The sequence below is a fragment of the Acinonyx jubatus genome, chromosome A3, assembly GCF_027475565.1.
Source record: "Acinonyx jubatus isolate Ajub_Pintada_27869175 chromosome A3, VMU_Ajub_asm_v1.0, whole genome shotgun sequence".
Taxonomy (NCBI): domain Eukaryota; kingdom Metazoa; phylum Chordata; class Mammalia; order Carnivora; family Felidae; genus Acinonyx; species Acinonyx jubatus.
The window spans coordinates 101,014,190-101,032,198 of NC_069388.1; the positions used below are offsets into that span (position 1 = coordinate 101,014,190).

An 18,009-nucleotide genomic window follows, 5' to 3' on the forward strand; every position below is an offset into this window, starting at 1 on the left:
GGTCAGTGCTTTTTTGTGTGTGTGGTAAAATATATGATATAACATTTGCTGTTTTAACCATTTTGAAGTGACAATTCAGTGGCATTAACTACATACTGCTGTGCAGCTATCACTGTCTGCTTCTAAACTTTTTCATCACCCCTAACAGAAACTGTAACCATCAAGCAATGACTCCCATTTCCCCCCTCTCCCAGCACCGAAAGTCTCTAATCTATTATTTGTCTCTGTGATTTGCCCATTCTAGATACCTCATATAAGTGTAAACATAGTAATGTATGCCTTTAAAAAAAGTTTTTTTACATTTATTTATTTTTGATAGAGTGAGACAACGCATGAGTGGGGGAGGGGCAGAGAGAGAGTGAGACACAGAATCCGAAGCAGGTTCCAGACTCCAAGCTGTTAGCACAGAGCCCGACATGGGGCTCGAACCCACGAACCGTGAGATCGTGACCTGAGCAGAAGTTGGACACTTAACCCACTGAACCACCCAGGTGCCCCAGTAATTTATGCTCTTGAGGCAGACTTACTTCACTTAGCATACTGTTTTCAGGGTTCATCATTTGTAGCATGTGTATGAATTTTATTCCTTTGTATGGCTGAATAATACTCCATTGTATGTATATACCACAATTGATTTATCCATTCCTTGGGTTGTTTCCACTTATTCGCTCTTGTGAATAATGCTGCAGTGAATATGAGTATGCAAATATCTGTTTGAGTCCCGGTTTTCAATTCTTTGGTGTATATACCTAGGAGTAGAATATGATAATTCTGTGTTTAGGCCAGCTGCTTTATAATGATAGGGACATCACTTATCTATTGCTGCATAGCAAATTTTTCCAAAACTTTGTGGGTTTAAAACATAAATGAGACAGGGACCTTGGGAACAAAACCCTATGCACCCGGAACTCTCCCACATGGCTGTTAACACTTCTCTTGCAGAGCAACCCGTGAGCTGTTACTGCTTTTTCTTGCAAAGCCCCAGCCAAGGAACAAGACTAGACCAGGTTCAGACTAGTCTGATATAAGATGGGCAGCACATTTATTTTCACTGACTTTTTCCCTCATTATAATGCTAAAAAATGCACCCAGAAGTGGAGACAACACCCAGAACATATGTATGAAGCATGTTTTGTCAATTGGGCTTGTGCCCCAAATTTCCTGGAATTCCCCACCCCTACATGCTTAAACATCCCTCCTTTCCCACCTCAGTCCCTTTAAAAGTTCCCTTGAGGGGCACCTGGATGGCTTAGTTGGATAAGTGTCCAACTTCGGCTCAGGTCGTGATCTCCCAGTTTGTGAGTTTGAGCCCCACATCAGGCTGTGTGCTGACAGCTCGGAGCCTGGAGCCTGCTTTGGATTCTGTGTCTCATTCTCTCTCTGCCCCTTCCCCACTTGTGCTCTCTCAAAAATAAATACATGTAGGGGAAAAAAAGTTCCCTTGACTATTGTTCAGAGAGCCAGTTTGACACCTTTGTCACTACCTGTCTCTCTCCAGCTGTAGCTGTTGCCCCCATAATAAAGCCTTGCCTGTGCTTTTAAATTTTGGGTCCAGCCTCATTTCTACTATGGCTGGGTCCAAAGACCTGAGTCCAGTAACATAATTATTTATCTTCTTATATTTTCTGTGGGTCAGGAATCCAGGAGCTACTTAGCTGGGGTGGTCCTGTTCCAGATTCTCCTGAAGCTGGAGTCACGTTGGCAGATCAGCTCCAAGATGGCCACTCATATGGCTGGCTTTTCACAGGCTGCATGAGTACTTTATGAAATGGTGACGGGACTTTCCTTCAGGTAGGTAATTCAAGAGCCTAAGGCAGAAAGAGTGATGCTTTTCACCACCTGGCCTCGGAAGTCAGGCACCATCTAACAGTGTTACTTATTAGGAGTCACTAAATCTAGTCCACATTTAAGAGAGGGGAATAGGCTCCACCTTTTGAAGGGAGAAATGTTATAAAGAATTTGTGAAACTACAGGGGAAAATAAGATGTCCGACTTCAAAGAACTTTCCTTCGTTTGTATGGGAAGCGGACTCTGATTCACGCTAGGAATCAGTCTCTCACTAATAGGAGTGAGTCATGTTCGAGGTCATTAGCTAACCTACAGATTGAGCCTTCCTTTCATTATTCCCACAATCGCCACTCTTCCCCCGGCGTTGTAGTAAGCAAAACTGAACAATTCCGTTTCCCATATATATGCTCTATTTTCCTGCCTCGACACAATTCTCTCCAACTTGGGATGCCCACTTACCCCTAATGAAAGTGAAAGAAAGAATCCCAAGGACTCAATTTAAAAATTCTAGTAAACATTTTGGATAACAGATCAAAAAGGGAACGGAAAAAGACTACACCTAAACTGGCGCGTGCGCAGAACCGCGAATGAGCAGGAGACAGCGGGCTTGCGCGGGGACGGGGCGGCGCATGCGCGGGGCGACTTGTGGCCAGTGCGCCGCACTGAGTCCCTTTTCCTCACGCGGTGGCTGTTACTTTATAGCTGCCGGGTCCTTGTGAGGGTGATGGATTTTGAGAATCTTTTCTCCAAGCCCCCCAACCCGGCCCTGGGTAAAAATCCGACCACGGACTCTGATGAAAGGTGATTCCGCATCTTTTTCTACTTTGGTCGCAGGGACTCAGCTGTGTTCCGCCTTTTGGTTCCATTCGGAGGCCGCTGGGGCTGCGCGTGGGCCACGCCGCGGGGTCGGGCGGGGAGTGCGTGAGCGAGCGCGTGGGGTTGGCCTGGCAGACGCGAGGGTCGGACGTGGAGAGGTCGTTCCGAAGCCGCGGGACGGACGCCGGAGGTGGGGATCCGTTCGTAAGCCGCCACGGCTCTGGCCGGAACCCTGCTTGAGGTTGAGGGGACCGGCGGGGTCCAGGTGGCGACCGAGGGGGGTCAAGGGAGGCCCCAGGATGCTCCCCTTTCCTTGCGCTCCTGACCCTGTGAACCAGGTTAGAAACCCAGTGGGTTCCCAAAGTACTCCTACTTCCATCGGACCATCAGCTCCTAGGGGACAGATTGTCATTTCTCACTGACACAGGCTAACCGCTTTTTTTTTTTCTTGTAGAAAAAACCGAAACCCTAAGTTCATTAAGCAGTGAAGGGTGAATAGTTTGCCTTTAGTGCATTGATTTGCCTCAAAAGACCCTGAAGACCATAATAAATCAGCAAACACCTTTGAGATGTAACATTTCCTTTAGGTTGAGAAAGTCGGGGGCACTGCTGGCCAGACGGTGCTAGTTTATTGATCTCATTCTTAGAGACGTGTATAGTGTAGTTTCTTTACACGCAGATACTAATTTACTTTTTTTTTTTTTTTTACTGAGTTTGAAATGCAAAAACCAAATTCTAAGCTTTTAATATATTTTTTCCAGTTTCCCTAAGCTGAAACTGTGACACACAGTCCTTTGTTCCTTTATTTCTCTCGTTGTCAATATCTCTCTTATTCTGGTTGATTTTACCTTCTGATATCAAATCTGTTCCCGTCTCTCTCAAATACCTTAATTAAAACTATTACCTTAATTCAGGCTACCATCAAGAGTTTTATTTAGTGCTTTACATGAAATACGTCATTTGATCTTAACCTTGAAGAAAAGAACTATCCTTGTTTTTGCAGATGAGAAAATTGCAGAGAAAGGATAAATAACTTGTCAAGATTGCACAGTGTAAGTGGCAAAACTAGGATTAAGTTACCCAGTCTTACTTCAGGAGCCATGATTTGATTTCATTGCTACGTTTCTAAGGCAAAGTGACTAAAATAAGATCTATAAATATTGAAAAGAGACAAAGACACTAATTAATTGCAGATGGGTGATCATCTACAAAGGAAAACAAGAGGAACCAGTTAATAGACTATTGAAATACGTAAGAGGATTCGGCAAGGTGAATCATCACAAAAACAGTAGCTGCATGTAAGAAAACAATAGGGTCTGTCGATTTGAAGATGTGTTGGACAAAAGGTTCTATTCACAAAAGCTTTACTGAACTACATACTACACTTGATCTTAGCCAAAAGGCCGAGAAGCGATTTTACTGAACTACATAAAAGACACTTCTGGATTTCTGCCAAAGTATTAGGTGGAGAATGGTATTGAAGTATGGAGAGCATCTGTGAACTGTTCCTTGTTCATACATATCCTTTGCCTGTTTTTGTTGGTCTTTCTCTTTAAAATTTTAGGATCTCTGGTCTGCAGATACTTTACTTCCGATTTGTTGTCTTTTGACTTTGCTTATGGCTTTATTTTCATTGCATAAAGGTTTTTTGTTTGTTTTAAGTAAGGTCAAATGAATTAATCTTTAATGGTTTCTGGGTTTTTTGCTAGTAATTTTATGATGGGATTACTCGTGTATTGAGCACCTGCCACATATGAGACATCCTAGGCCCTGGGGCTATAGCAATAAATAAACAAAAGAGATAAAAATCTCCATATTCATGAGATTTATATGCTTGGTTCACAGTACATAAATAGATAGTGTTTTAGGTGATGATAAATGCCTGGGAGAAAACGAAAATGATAGGAAGTGAGGATGGGATGGTCGGGAGAATGTAGATGTTTTAAAGACGATAGTTAAAGCCTCAGTGATATCATCGATGAGTAATATTTGAGTAGGGACTTGGAGGTGAGGAAGATTGATTTCTAGCAGAGAGAATATAAAAGCACGTATAAAAGTCCTGAAGTGGAGTGAACATGGTGTGATTGGGTCATTGGAGCAGAGGGGCCAGGAGTAGCAGGAGTTGAAGAGAAGTAATACTCTAGAGGTACGCATGATAGGGTCAGGGAGGCAGTTCATGTAGGGACTTGTAGATGCCATAAGAATGACTTTGCCTTTTACCCTGAATGAGATGAAAGGCTATTGGAAGGTTTTCAACAGGGTGACATTTTAGCAGGGTCATTCTGGTTGTGTTGAGAGTAGAATGTAACAAGTCAAGAGAAGCTTGGATCATAGTATTTAGTAGCAAGAAGTGGCCAAATATGGGTATATTTTAAAGATAAACTGGATTTTCTCACAGATTGGATAGGGATAGGAGAGAGGAGTCTATGTTGACTTCAAGGTTTTTGGTTGGTATCATTAGAAGGGTAGAGTTGGTGTTGAAAATAGCAAGAGGAGTAGATCAAGAATTCAGTTTTGGCTCTATTAAAAATATGTCAGGTAGCAATCCAGGGGAATATGTTGAAAAGGTACTTGGCTCTGCCTGCCTGGGCTCCAGTCTCAACTCTTCCAGTTAACTAGGTCTGTGGGAAGTTTTATAAGCTTTCTGTAATTCAGTTTTCTCGTCTGTGAAATGGTCTGTGTGTCTTAAGTTTGTTGTGATGTGGGTAATATGCATGGAATAGCTTCTGGCAGAGGGAAAGCATAATGCAAGTGTTAGCTGCTGCTGTTGTTAATGCTATTGTAGTCATTACTGTCATTATTGCTTTGCCTCAGGGGAGGTTGCCTCCTACTCCATGAAATATTTCATTACTGTAACTGGAGCAATGAAGGCTCACAGTATCTGGCTTATTGGCTCTTGTAATAATGGCTTCTGTAGAAGGCTCAAACTTGGTGTCTTATCTGAAGAAATTTTGAGGCTCTAACTGGGGATAGATCAGTGGTAAACTGTTGAATTGGATTAAGTTGTGAAGCCTGAGCTCCTCCGAAGTTTGAAAGAAGCTCAGAGCCACTCTTCACATTCTTGCGCATTCCATTTGTAACACGTTTTTTTGAGAATGTACACATTGCCTAGTCCTTACCTTTACCAGGCATGTAACTCCTATCTTAAGCTTTTATTCAGTAGTCACTACTTGTCCAGACACAATTGCTTTCAGTCTCTGGTATTTATAGTATAAGCCATTATTTAGCTTTACCCATAAATTTCATTGGCATCTTTGTTCACCAGCTTCTTATATTTCCCATCTTCATCTTTCATTTTTAGCTTTGCCAGAATATTCTCAAGTAATTGTCTCAGATGACGTCTCTGCACGTTCAGCTTCTCAGTCCTTGCTGGAAACAACTGGTCTGGAAACAACTTCTTTTTTATCTTTCCACTTGCTTATAAGTTAGGCTCTCTCCTGACCTTGAAGGACACCCTGCATTTTACCTGAAATACTATTCTCCCTTACGTTCCTCCTTGTTTGCTAACTTTTTAAAAAGTTTACGTGTTTATTTATTTTAAGTAATCTCTACACCCAATGTGGGGCTCAAACTCATGACCCCAAGATCAAGAGTTGCATGCTCTTCCAGCTGAGTCAGCCCGGCACCCCTGTTAGCTAATTCTTATATACCTTTGAGGCTTAGAAAACCCTTGGCTCCCAAATGTAGGTTAAGTGTTCTTCATATATGTACCAGTGCTTATCAGACTATATTGAAATTGCTTTATTTTTTTTCTCCAAGAATATAGAAAGTTCTCACAAGGCAGGGACAAAGTCTTTTTCATTGTTGTGTTCCAGGATTTAAGGCCTACAGCCTGGTATATGGTGGATACTCAGTATTTGTTGAATGAATGGAATGATGGATGAATGAATGGGTGGTTTCTATAGCTGCTAATACTAGAACATGAAGGTTATGCATTAAATTTCAGGTTTGTACTTTACTTACAAACACATGTTGACATTTACTGCTTCTGTAATTTTGTTCTTGGAGTATTTGGAGTAGAATTTGAATTTGGAATTCCTTTGAGGGCAAGTAGAAGATAAGCCAAAGCAGTGAATTTTAATGGTGTGGTATGAACCATTTCCAGGTTGAAAAACCCTTCTTGTATTATTTGATATTTTTGCTACAGAATCGATGATGAAATAGATGATACAGAAGTTGAAGAAACACAAGAAGAGAAAATAAAATGGGAAGTAAAACTGGAGTGTGAGCAAATACCCAAAAAAGTAAGATTAAGTTGGCATATCAAAACACCAGACAGGAGTGGGTGTGAGAAATTTATCAGGGGTCCTATTTGTCTCAGTATAGTCAGCATTTGAGATCTAGTTGCTTATATCAAGGAAACCTTGGTTACACGGTCAAAAAACATATTAAAAAACTAGTCATTTAACGTGAACTGTTTTAGTGTATTGCTTTTATTTTGGTTGTCTCTATTTCTGAAATGGGTTGTAGTCTATTTCAAAACCTTTTCAAATTAGGTCACAATTTTTAAGGGTTTTGATTTGCTGACTCAACTAACCTTAGTGATTTACAGCTAACTCAACTAACCTTAGTGATTTACAGCTTAAAGCTTGGATGAATTTGCTAGGACTGCCCTAAACAAAGTACCACAAAGTGGGTGACTTAAATAACAGAAGGTTATTGTCTCGTGTCTCTGGAGGCTGGAAATCTGAGATCAAGGTGCTGGCAAGGTTGGTTCCTTCTGAGGGCTGTGAGGGGGAGTCTGTTTCATGCCCCTCACATAGTTTCTGGTGGTTTGTTGCCAGTCTTTGGTGTTCCTTGGCATGGCTTCCAGAAGCATCACCTTGATCTTTACCTTCATATTTGAATTGTGTTCTCCCTGTGTGCATATTTCTGTATCTAAAATCCTTCTATTTATTTTTCTATTTTTGATGTTTATTTATTTTTGAGAGAGAGAGAGAGAGACAGAGACAGAGCACAAGCGGGGGAGGAGCAGAGAGAGAGGGAGACACAGAATCCGAAACAGGCTCCAGGCTCTGTCAGCACAGAGCCCGATGCGGGGCTCGAACTCACAAACCACGAGATCATGACCTGAGCCGAAGCCAGACGCTCAACTGCTCAACCGACTGAGCCACCCAGGCACCCCAAAATTAATCCTTTTATAAGGACATCAGTCATATTGGATTAGAACCTACCCTAGGAACCTCATCTTAACCAATTACACATGTAATGGCCCTATTTCCAAATAAGCCCACATTCTAAGGTTAGGACTTCATCAAGAGAATGTTGAGGGGGCGGACACAGTCAACCCATAACAGCTAGTATCTATGCCTCTCTTGCCTCTTTCTCTCTCTTTGAAATTTTTTTTTTCTAAATTTTTTTAATGTTTTTTTGTGAGAGAGAGACTGAGAGAGAGCAGGGGAGGGGCAAAGACAGTGGGAGACACAGAATCTGAGGCAGGCTCCAGGCTCTGAGCTGTCCACACAGAGTCCCATGAGGGGCTCAAACTCAACCATGAAATCATGACCTGAGCTGAAGTCAGACATTTAACCGACTGAGCCACCCAGGCGCCCGTGAAATTTTTTTTAATTGTGAATTTTAACACATTACAAAGAGATGGGTTTGAGTGGGGAGTGAGACTCACAAGACACAAATAGGCTTTAATATGATACTTTGCAGGCTCTGCATTGCCAGTGCGGAGCTGGATGTGGGCCTGGAGCCCACGAGCCATAAGATCATGACGTGAACCAAAATCAAAAGTTGGGCGCTTAGCGGACTGAGCCACCCAGGCATCATTTAATGTGCTACTTTTATACTTGGCTTTATAAAAGGATACAGGACAGATAATGCAGCAGGTACATCATCTTCAGCTTCTCAGCTACCCAAGTATATAACTTCTTTTGCCCTTTGGGGCATGTCTGGCTGCTGTGGACAAGAACCAAGGTCTTGACACTAAAACTGTAGCCTGGATTTCCCCCCAATTTTTAATACTCTTTTAGTCATACAGACCCCAGTTCTTCATACCCACTTAAGGTTCCCTAATCCATGTATAATCCTATACAGGAATTAGGCAGATAGAACATTCTACAGTTAATCTTAAGTAGATTCCAAGAAACAGTACTGTGAGAAGATGGACACCTGCATTATTCCTAAGTAGGCTTGCTACAGCCCGACTCTTTACTCACAAGTGCATGAAACATAAATGTACAGTATCACAGCTGATTAAAAATAGAACACCCAAGCCAACAATTTGCAAGTCTAGAAAGAACATTATGCGCAAAGCCTCTGATGCCTCCTTTCTCAGTCATAACCCCTTGTTTCCTCCTAGAGGTAACTAGAGACCTAACTTGCATGCTAATAATCACTTCCTTGCTCTTCTTTACAGGTTTAGTTTTACTGCTGATGCTGTCATCCTTAAAGAACACAGTTTTTTCTTGCCTGTTTTTACATTTTATAGAAATAAGATAGTGATTGTATTTTTTTCTTTTAAAGATGATTTTTAAGTTTATTTATTTAAAGAGAGAGAAAGAGTGTGTGTGTGTGTGTGTGTGTGTGTGTGTGTGTGTGTGTGTGCGTGTGTGTGTGTGTGTGCATGTGGGAGGAGGGGGAGGGACAGAGGGAGAGAGAGAATCCCAAGCAGGTTCCATGCTGTCAGTGTGGATCCCGGCATGGGGTTCAAACTCAGGAACTGTGAGATCATGGCCTGAGCCAAAATCAAGAGTCAGATGCCTAATGACTGAGCCACTCAGGCACCCCTGTATGTGTTCTTTTCTGTCTTCTTTGTCTCAACATTATATTTACAAGATTCATAGATGTTGTGGTGTATACTTGTTTATTTTCTTAGCTGCATGGTATTCCTTTATTGAATATACTAGATTTCCTTGTTGGTAGAGGTTATATAGGTTATAGGAGATTATAGGCAGTGCTGCTACATTCTTTAACTTGTGTCGTGTTGCACGTGTGTTCTGTATTTACCTAGGAGTAGAACTTCTGGGTCTTAGAGTATAAGCATCTATACCTTTACCTTAATGCCAAACTGTATTCCAAAGTGGTTTTACCAATTTTTATTCCCAGCGGTATATATGAAAGACTATTTCTGCTACTCCACATGTGATATTATTATCCATCTTATTTTTTATCACCTGGTGAAGTTTCTCATTGTAATTTAGTTTATATATATTTTTTTATTAAAAAAATTTTTTTTTAACATTTATTTATTATTGAGAGACAGAGAGACAGAGCATGAGCAGGGGAGGGGCAGAGAGAGGAGGAGACAGAATCTGAAGCAGGCTCCAGGCTCTGAGCTGTCAGCGCAGAGCCCGACACAGGGCTCGGATTCACAAACCGCGAGATCATGACCTGAGCCGAAGTCGGACGCTCAACCAACTGAGCCACCCAGGCGCCCCATTTATATTTTCTTAATTGCTATTGGGATTGAGCACCTTTTTGTGTTTGTCCATTTGGATTTCCTTTTTTTTTTTTTTTTTTTGGTGCTTGTTCAGGTCTTTTTGTCTTAGTATTACGGGTTTGTCTGTGATTTTTTTTTTCCCTTGATTTGTAGTTCTTTATTTTGGATTATAAGGGTTCCCCCCCGCCCTTCATTGAGTATTATCTGTTGCAGATATCTGCTTATTTTGTGGCTTTACAGGATGGCATTTTTTGATTAAAAGTTTATATTGTAATGTATTCAAATTTATTCTTCTTTATAGTTAGTGTTTTATGTGTTTTATCTAAATATCCTGAGATAATAAAAATATTTTTCTGTAGTGTCTTCTAAAAGATTTATTGTTTTGCTTTTCACAAAGGCTTATAGTCACCATAACTAATTTTTGTATCTGTATACTGTGAGGTAGAGGTAATACATTTTTTTTACCTTTTTTTTTTTTTTTTTCCTGTTATCATACCCAGTTGTTCCAGCACCATTCACTGAAGGAAAAGAATGGTCTTTTCCTCCACTGGTCTGCAATGTCACCATTTTCAAAAATCAAATGTTTGTGTTTGAGTGGGTTTGTTTCTTGACTCTATTCTCTTCTGCTGGTTTATCTGTTTAGCCCTCCCCTAAGAGCTCACCATGTTAGTTACTGCAGCTTTATAGTGAGTTTAGATGTCAGATAAGCAAGTTCTCTCACCTTATTTTTCTTCTTTAAGTGTCTTGGCTTTTTCTTAGCCCTATATAAATTTTAAAATTAGTTTTTCCGTGGAAAATTCTGGTGGAATTTTCATTGGGAATACATTTAATCTGTAGATCATTTTGGAAAGAATTGACATCTTTAGAATATTGAATTGTCTAATCTTTAGGTCCTCTATAATTTCTCTCAACAGTATATGATACTTTTCTTTGTAGGTATCTTACATACATACCTTCTGTTAGGTTTATTGCTAGATGTTTGATGAGGCTATTATAAATTACGTCTTTTTTAAGCATCCATTTTCTAACTCTTGGTTTCTCATAATTTATTCAAGAGTTCTTTCTTGTTCTTTGTTTTGATGTTACAGCTTTCTAGCATTTTTTAAATAGATAATGTCTTGAATGTCTCTTTTGCAACTATTTATGGTCTCTTTTGCAACTATTCAACTCTGCTGTTGCTCAGCTCTGCTACTGTAGTGTGAAAGCATCTAGTATAATATGTAAATGAATGAGTGTGGCTGTGTTCCATTAAACTTTATTTATGGGTGTTGAAATTTGAATTTTATATAATTTTCATTGTCATGAGATATTATTATTTTGATTTTTTTCTTCAAACATTTAAAAATTCTAAAGACCATTTTTAGCTTGCTGTTACAGAAATAAGTGGCAAGATGGATTTGGCCCTGGGAACATAGTTTAATGACACCTGCTCTAGATTTTTGTCATGTGTTTTGTGCCTTCATTGTCCCTTGATTTAAGATAGGCCTGGAGAGTTGATGGACGGCCTAAACTGGTGTGTTGCCGGGTCTGTGTCTCTGTAGGCCTTTTGTCCAGATGGGAAGCTTGACTGGACATTCTCAGTATATGAGTGGGCTGTGTGGATAAGTGGGTTTCCTGCAGCCTGCTTTGTGCTATGCATCCCTTTCAGCGGTCTGGTGAAGCCCATGGGTCCCTTCTCAGAATAATGTTTTTAAGTGAATAAAATAGACTATGTTGGATTACAAAGGAAATTTATTTTATTGAAATAATAGTGATCAAAATAAAACAAATGGGAAAAGAGTAATATGTTCTTTATTAATGTACTAAGTAATAAGGTCCAACAGGTCTAATTATTGTAACTTTGACATAGTGATGAACATAAAAGATATTTTGAGATTTGCAACAACTATAAAGTGATATATGAAAGTAACTGTGATTCTATTAGTGACAGTTGCTGGTACTGCTGATACTACTGCTGTTTGTTGGCCTGTGTTTCACAACAGGAAGATGCTAAATGTCAACTTAAGGGTTGATGATGCAAATAATGTGTGATTTTTATTGCCATTCAAGTTCATTGAATTCTGTCCATAGACCCCAGTGGGCGGATCTCTTCTGGACAGTGGGGTAGAACTCCTGTTGTAGGTTGAGTGGATGGAGTATATTTCTGGTGGGGGTTGCTCTCAAATGCCAGAATGTGGAGGACTTCATCCTGGGGTCTTAGTACCCAGGTAACAAGACTTGGCTTTTATCAGACATTTTATTCAATTTCTTTATTCTCTTTTTTGCCCAGGGTAAATTTTTGTTTGTATGTATTCTGGTGAGGAGTAGGGTAGAGAGAATTTGTTAACAATAGCTTTGTCTGTTTTTATGTAGAATTTTAATTCATCCTCATTTATAGCCCCGTTTCTCACACACCAACATAAGCCCAGCCTCCCAATTATCATTTGCTTTTTGTTTTTCAAATGTTTGCCAATAATTTGTTAAACTTTTCTCAATTACTGATGAATGTACTTCATTTCCCCCTCACCCCCACTAATATGGAACTGTTTTTACATTTCTATACTTTTATTTCTGTGGACTTTCAGGAGGCCACACTAGTTCAATAAATCATCCTAAATTAAAAATCTTTTGCTTAAAAAAATTTTTATTTAGACCCCTTCACTGAAGGGAAAAAAGTTATATAGTGTATTTATATGCTTTCTAAATTACATAGAGAACAACAAATATCAAAGCAAGGAGTTTATAGCTAGCTGCATGAAGAAAAGTATTAAAGCAATCATTCATATTTTGTGTATTTCATTGCTCTCTAAGAGTAATCATATCCATTAGGAGTGCTCATCTCTAATGTATAAAAAACAACATAATTGATGATCTTCCTGGTTTTATTCATGTTGCCAAGTCGTCTCATCTTTTCATTTAATACAAACGAATCAGACATATTATTACCTGTTAAAAGGGGTCTGCTTTGGTACATATTTTGTGTGTGAGGGAGCACTTAATTATTCATTTGGATCATTGTGATATTTTGATTCAGTTACGCTGAATAGAATTTCCTGTGTGTTTGACTAAGCTTCGCGAAGCTGTTGCATAATTGAATGATTCTCCCTGTGCCCATTAAATGAAATTAAAGGCGAAAACCAAAGTAAACATAATTATCACAGAAATTGGCCAACTTTTTATAAAGGACCAGCTAGTGCATCATTTTGACTTTGTGAGCCATATTGTCTCTGTCACAACTAAGCCACAGGTAGCAGAGAAGTGAATGAATGGGTGTGATTGTGTTCCAGCAAAACGTTATTTACAAAAACAAGAGGCCAGGCTGATATCTGCCAACCCCTGACTGGAAGAAGATACATTTACAAGTTCATTCTATGGCTTTAGTTTTAAAAGGTGCTCTTTCTTGAAAACTTGGAGACCAGGAACTTGGTGGCCTGATTGTTGGATTGGTTGGTAGTCTTGTCTGGTGTAATGAAGATGGGGTGTACATTAAGGCCACTGTCAGGTTAGGAAACTTTCTCCACTTGTTTGGATTCTTCAGGCAGGGAGCAAAGTCATTTTCTAAGCCTATGATAAATCCTCTGGTGGTACGACTCCTAGCTTTGAAGTTAATCATCAAAGGTAAACCATTAAATTGGGCCACTTAGTATATTTTATAATAGTCTTCTGGTTTGTTTGAGTCTGTTGCCTTGATCAGTTATAAGAAAGTAGGTAAGAGACCAGGCCCCAAAGCATGCTCTGGAGCAGGATCATTGGTCAATTTAATGGTAGACATGTCATCTCTTCTTGATATCAAAACAGGAGCCCTTTGACAGTTGGACTTTTTAAAATAAACCTTAATTAAAATGTATCATATATACTAACTAGAATTATACAACTTGATCCACCTGGGTTATCGAGTATAAATACCTATATAACCAATACTAGGGAATTCTGGTACTTTAATTCAGAGTACTTTAAGTTGTCTCCTGTTGATCATCTCAGGCTGACCCAGGGTCAGTTGCCTTACCTGGCTTGCTCTTCCAGTGTGGGTGCCAGTGTTTGCATCTGTCGCCTTGGGGCAGCTGCAACAACAGTGTTAGAAAACTGTTTCTGAAAGTAAAATTAACTTGATTATAGAGAACGGGGCAGTTCTTTCTTCCTTGTCAGTGCTGCCACCTTCTCTGCCACCAATGCTGTGAGTTACAGGAAAAATAACGGACTTCGCTAGCTGTGATATATCTTAGTGTAGTATAGATTTTCACTTGGGCCATTACAGTTTACTTGTTCTTTTATGAAATGATGAGTTATTGAATTAAACCATTTAAAGTATGCAAAGGGATGCAAAGGGAGAAATAAAATGTGAATTGTAATACTATAATTCAATAAAATAAAATTATATCAAATAATTAAGATTTGGGGGTTTCGTCTTTAATTCAGTAGAGTACATCTAGTGTACAAATTCAGAATCTTGTGTTAAGTTTTCTTCAAGGACAATATGTTGTGTTTTTTGTTTATGTTTTTTTTTTTAATTCTGGAAAATTTTAAGTATGTAAGAGTGGAAAGAAAAGTATATGAACCCCTGTATACCCATCACCCAACTTCAACAATGATCAGTTCATGGCTGGTCTTTATTTCTTCTTTATAACCAGATTGCGTTGAATTATGCTAGGTTTTTAAAATTGAAAATTTAATTTTTACTTAGTTTAGGCACTTGGGGAACTCTACAGCATCACCGAAGAAATTGCTACATAGAAAATCAAGAAGTAAGGACTATGATGTATATAGTGATAATGATACCTGCAGTCAGGAATCAGAAGATACTTTTGCTAAAGAGCTTCAGCAGTATATACAAGCTAAAGAAATGGCAAATGCTGCTCAATCCTTACCATTTCCTGAAGAATTGAAGAAAGAGGGAGCGAAGGACACCCAGAAAGGTAAGGGTGAGACTGTTTTGTCATTTTGTGTTTATCTAGAGAAGCAATCACAGTTGTCCATATACAGATTGGGGTTTGGGGAGGGGGGAAGTTTTCTCTTGCATTTTATTTCATAGGAAGATCATGCTTTCCATGGATCTTATTTATTTATTTTTGTTTATTTACTTTGCAAGGGGGAGGGACAGAGAGAGGAGAGAGAATGCCAAGTATGCTCTGTGCTGTGAGCACAGAGCCTGACTTGGGGCTCGATCTCATGAACTGTGAGATCATGACCTGAACCAAAATCAAGAGTTAAATGCTTCACTGACTGAGCTACCCTGGTGCCCCTCCATGGATCTTTACACCAGATGTGAGCTTGCATGGCCGGAGACCCCCCGAGACCTGGCCATTTGGTGTACAAATGCTTAGTTTATAGGAGGAAAGTACAGCAGGGTTATCAAAGGCCATGACTGCTTTGAAAGGGAGAATGCTAAATCCTTTGCCTCTGCATATATGAAGGACAAGATGTGCCTGTTTGTATTGCTGTGTTGTAGGGAGGGATCGATTTCATATCTGTTATAGTGGTATGCCAGATTAAACTCAGAAATAATATTCTTTTAGATTAATCAAATAAAGTTTAGTCATAGATATGAGGACAAATGACCATGGTAAATGAAATTAATCCTCTTATTTTACTGCTTTTTTTCTCTTGAAATGTTTTTCTGTTTAAAATCGGTCTATAGATAAATTTAATCTATATAAAATGTTTTCTTTTTCTTTTTTTTAATCTGTTTTTATTTTTATTTTAAATTAAACACTCTGCCCAGTGTGGGGATCAAACTCACATCCCCAAGATCTAGAGTTGCATCCTTTACCAACTAAGCCAGCCAGGCACTCATATATAAAATGTTTTCAGTGAAAACTCTGACAGTAGTGTAAGAGGTCATTTTAAACATTTGAAGGTTTTGCTTTTATAGTGCTATGGCAGTTCCTAATTAGCTCCATTATACTCTGAACACTTCAAAAGGGTCTGGCTGGTGGCAAGCAAGATTGATTTCATTAATTATCTTGCTTTTCTTTCTTCCTGACTATACCTTATCTATTAAAAAAAATTTTTTTTAAGTTTATTTATTTTGAGAGAGACAGAGGCAGCATGAGTAGGGGAGAGGCAGAGAGAGAGGGAAAGAGAGAGAGAATCCCAAGCAGGCTCCGCACCATCAGCACACAGCCTGATGTGAGGCTTGAACTCATGAAACTGCCAGATCATGATCGGAGCCGAAACTGATAGTTGGACACTTAACCGACTGAGCCACCCAGGCCTCCCTACCTTATCTATTTTCATAAGGAATGAATTGGGGATCCAGAATATATTAATTCTCCTTTTGGTCTCTTAATCCCAGAGCTTCCAGAAAGGTCAGCATCATACCACTTTTCATTCAGTGAGCAGTGGAGAACTCCTCCTGGATTATTATAGAATGTACTTTTTTTTTTTTAGGTGTTTATTTTATTAATTTTTAAGAGCAAGAGAGAGTACGCAAGCGAGCAGGGGAGGAGGAGAGAGAGAGAGACAGAGGATCTGAAGCAGGCTCTGAGCTGCCAAAGCACAACCCAATGTGAGGCTTGAACTCATGAATCATGAGATCATAATCCAGGCTAAAGTCAGATGCTCAACTGATTGAGCCACCCAAACGCCCCAGAATGTACTTGAGAGTAAACTGCCGGGTGCCTGGGTAGTTCAGTCAGTTAAGTATCTGACTTTGGGTCAGGTCATGATCTCCTGGTTGATGAGTTTGAGCCCCACGTTGGGCTCTGTGCTGACAGCTCAGAGCCTGGAGTCTGCTTTGGATTCTGTGACTCCCTCTCTCTCTGCCCCTCCCCCACTCACACTCTGTCTCTCTCTCTCCCTCTCAAAAAGAAACAAATGTTAAAAAAAAATTTAAAGTAAACTGCCATTGTACTTTTATGTCATCATAAATTAAAATTAAGCATTTTAAGATTTAATTTAATGTTTAAGATTTAAACAGAATTAACTTTTTTGTTTTTAGTTGTTAAACAAAAAAATAAAAACCTTAAAGCTGTACAGAAAAATGGTAAACAGAAGAAAATGAAGCGAAAATGGCCTGGCGCCGGACACAAAGGATCCAACGCTTCACTGAGGAATAGTGGCTCACAGGAACAGGTACAAGAGTATGGGCACGTAGGAGAACGCCTACATGCTGCAGGATATTCATCTTGCGCCTACCTCAGTGGCAAGCCATAAAACGAGGGTTCTCTGACGGTGAAAAATCTCCTCTCACCATCAGTTGGCTCTCCACATTCTTCCTTGTCACTGTTGCAGCTCCTTACCTCTCCCTCATGAGCTGCCAGCACCTGTGTTAAACCTTAGCGTTGAACCTGTTTACCTGAATACGTGCACACAAGTCCCTTGATTTGGCCGTGTTGTACTGTCAGAGACTGGAAAAGCAGGAGAAGCAGGGAGAAGGTAAAGTAGCCCAGAGAACACTTCAAAGGTCACAGAGTCTTACAGAGTTGCTATGATTGCGGTTCCTGGCCTATCAGTATTTGACTCCCCTCTGGAAATTAAAAATGAATATTTCTGAGCATTGGCTTACAAAACACCCCCTATCCGCTTGGTGTTTTGATTTTGCTTTGTAGAAGTTCCTCTTCCTTGGTCTGCAGATGTAATCAGGATACAATAGTAAGTGACTCCTCTGGACTCTGCTTTTCTGAGGTGTTTTAAACAAACTTTTTTGTTAGGCTGGGTCCAGAAGACAAGAGTCAGGGGTGGTAAAATATTAGAAATACCAAATATTATGGATTGAAACATATTTATATATGTTTCCATATTTTACAGACGAGGACTCTGAAGCCCTGGGGGTTCAGGTATCTGCTCAGTCACACAGGGCCAGGCCACAGCCTGTATCTCCTGACCCTGTTGGTATTCCCTTCATTTGGTTTACATGGACTCAAATAATTATTCAGCTAAAATTGACAGCCCTTCTACATGAGTAGCAAATTATAAACCTGTGTTAGAATTTAATAACATAGTCAAATAAAACCAAAGATTTAAACTGGCACATATTGGACACATAATTTTGATAGTGTTAAGTAGAAATTTAACATCATTACAAAGCAGATCACGTAAAT

The 18,009-nt window shown here is 39.6% G+C and overlaps 1 protein-coding gene and 1 pseudogene across 8 annotated transcripts in view; one reads left to right on the plus strand and one right to left on the minus strand.

The window, feature by feature from the left end:
* The first annotated feature begins 2,410 nt into the window (after positions 1 to 2,410).
* ZC3H8 (zinc finger CCCH-type containing 8) overlaps positions 2,411 to 18,009 on the plus strand; it is a 42,079-nt gene continuing 26,480 nt past the window's right edge. For 7 of the 8 annotated variants that reach the window (XR_008289464.1, XM_053200928.1, XM_053200926.1 and 4 more), the window contains exons 1-4: positions 2,411 to 2,589; positions 6,752 to 6,848; positions 14,652 to 14,883; positions 16,908 to 17,041. Coding sequence is in view for 7 of the 8 variants with exons in the window: in XM_053200928.1 (XP_053056903.1) it covers positions 2,513 to 2,589; positions 6,752 to 6,848; positions 14,652 to 14,883; positions 16,908 to 17,041 (540 nt within the window). In the remaining variant the exon portion in view is untranslated. The remainder of the gene's footprint in view (positions 2,590 to 6,751; positions 6,849 to 14,651; positions 14,884 to 16,907; positions 17,042 to 18,009) is intronic. The other variant, XM_027033731.2, reaches the window with a different exon arrangement.
* Positions 3,946 to 4,019, minus strand: LOC113592529 (uncharacterized; annotated as a pseudogene).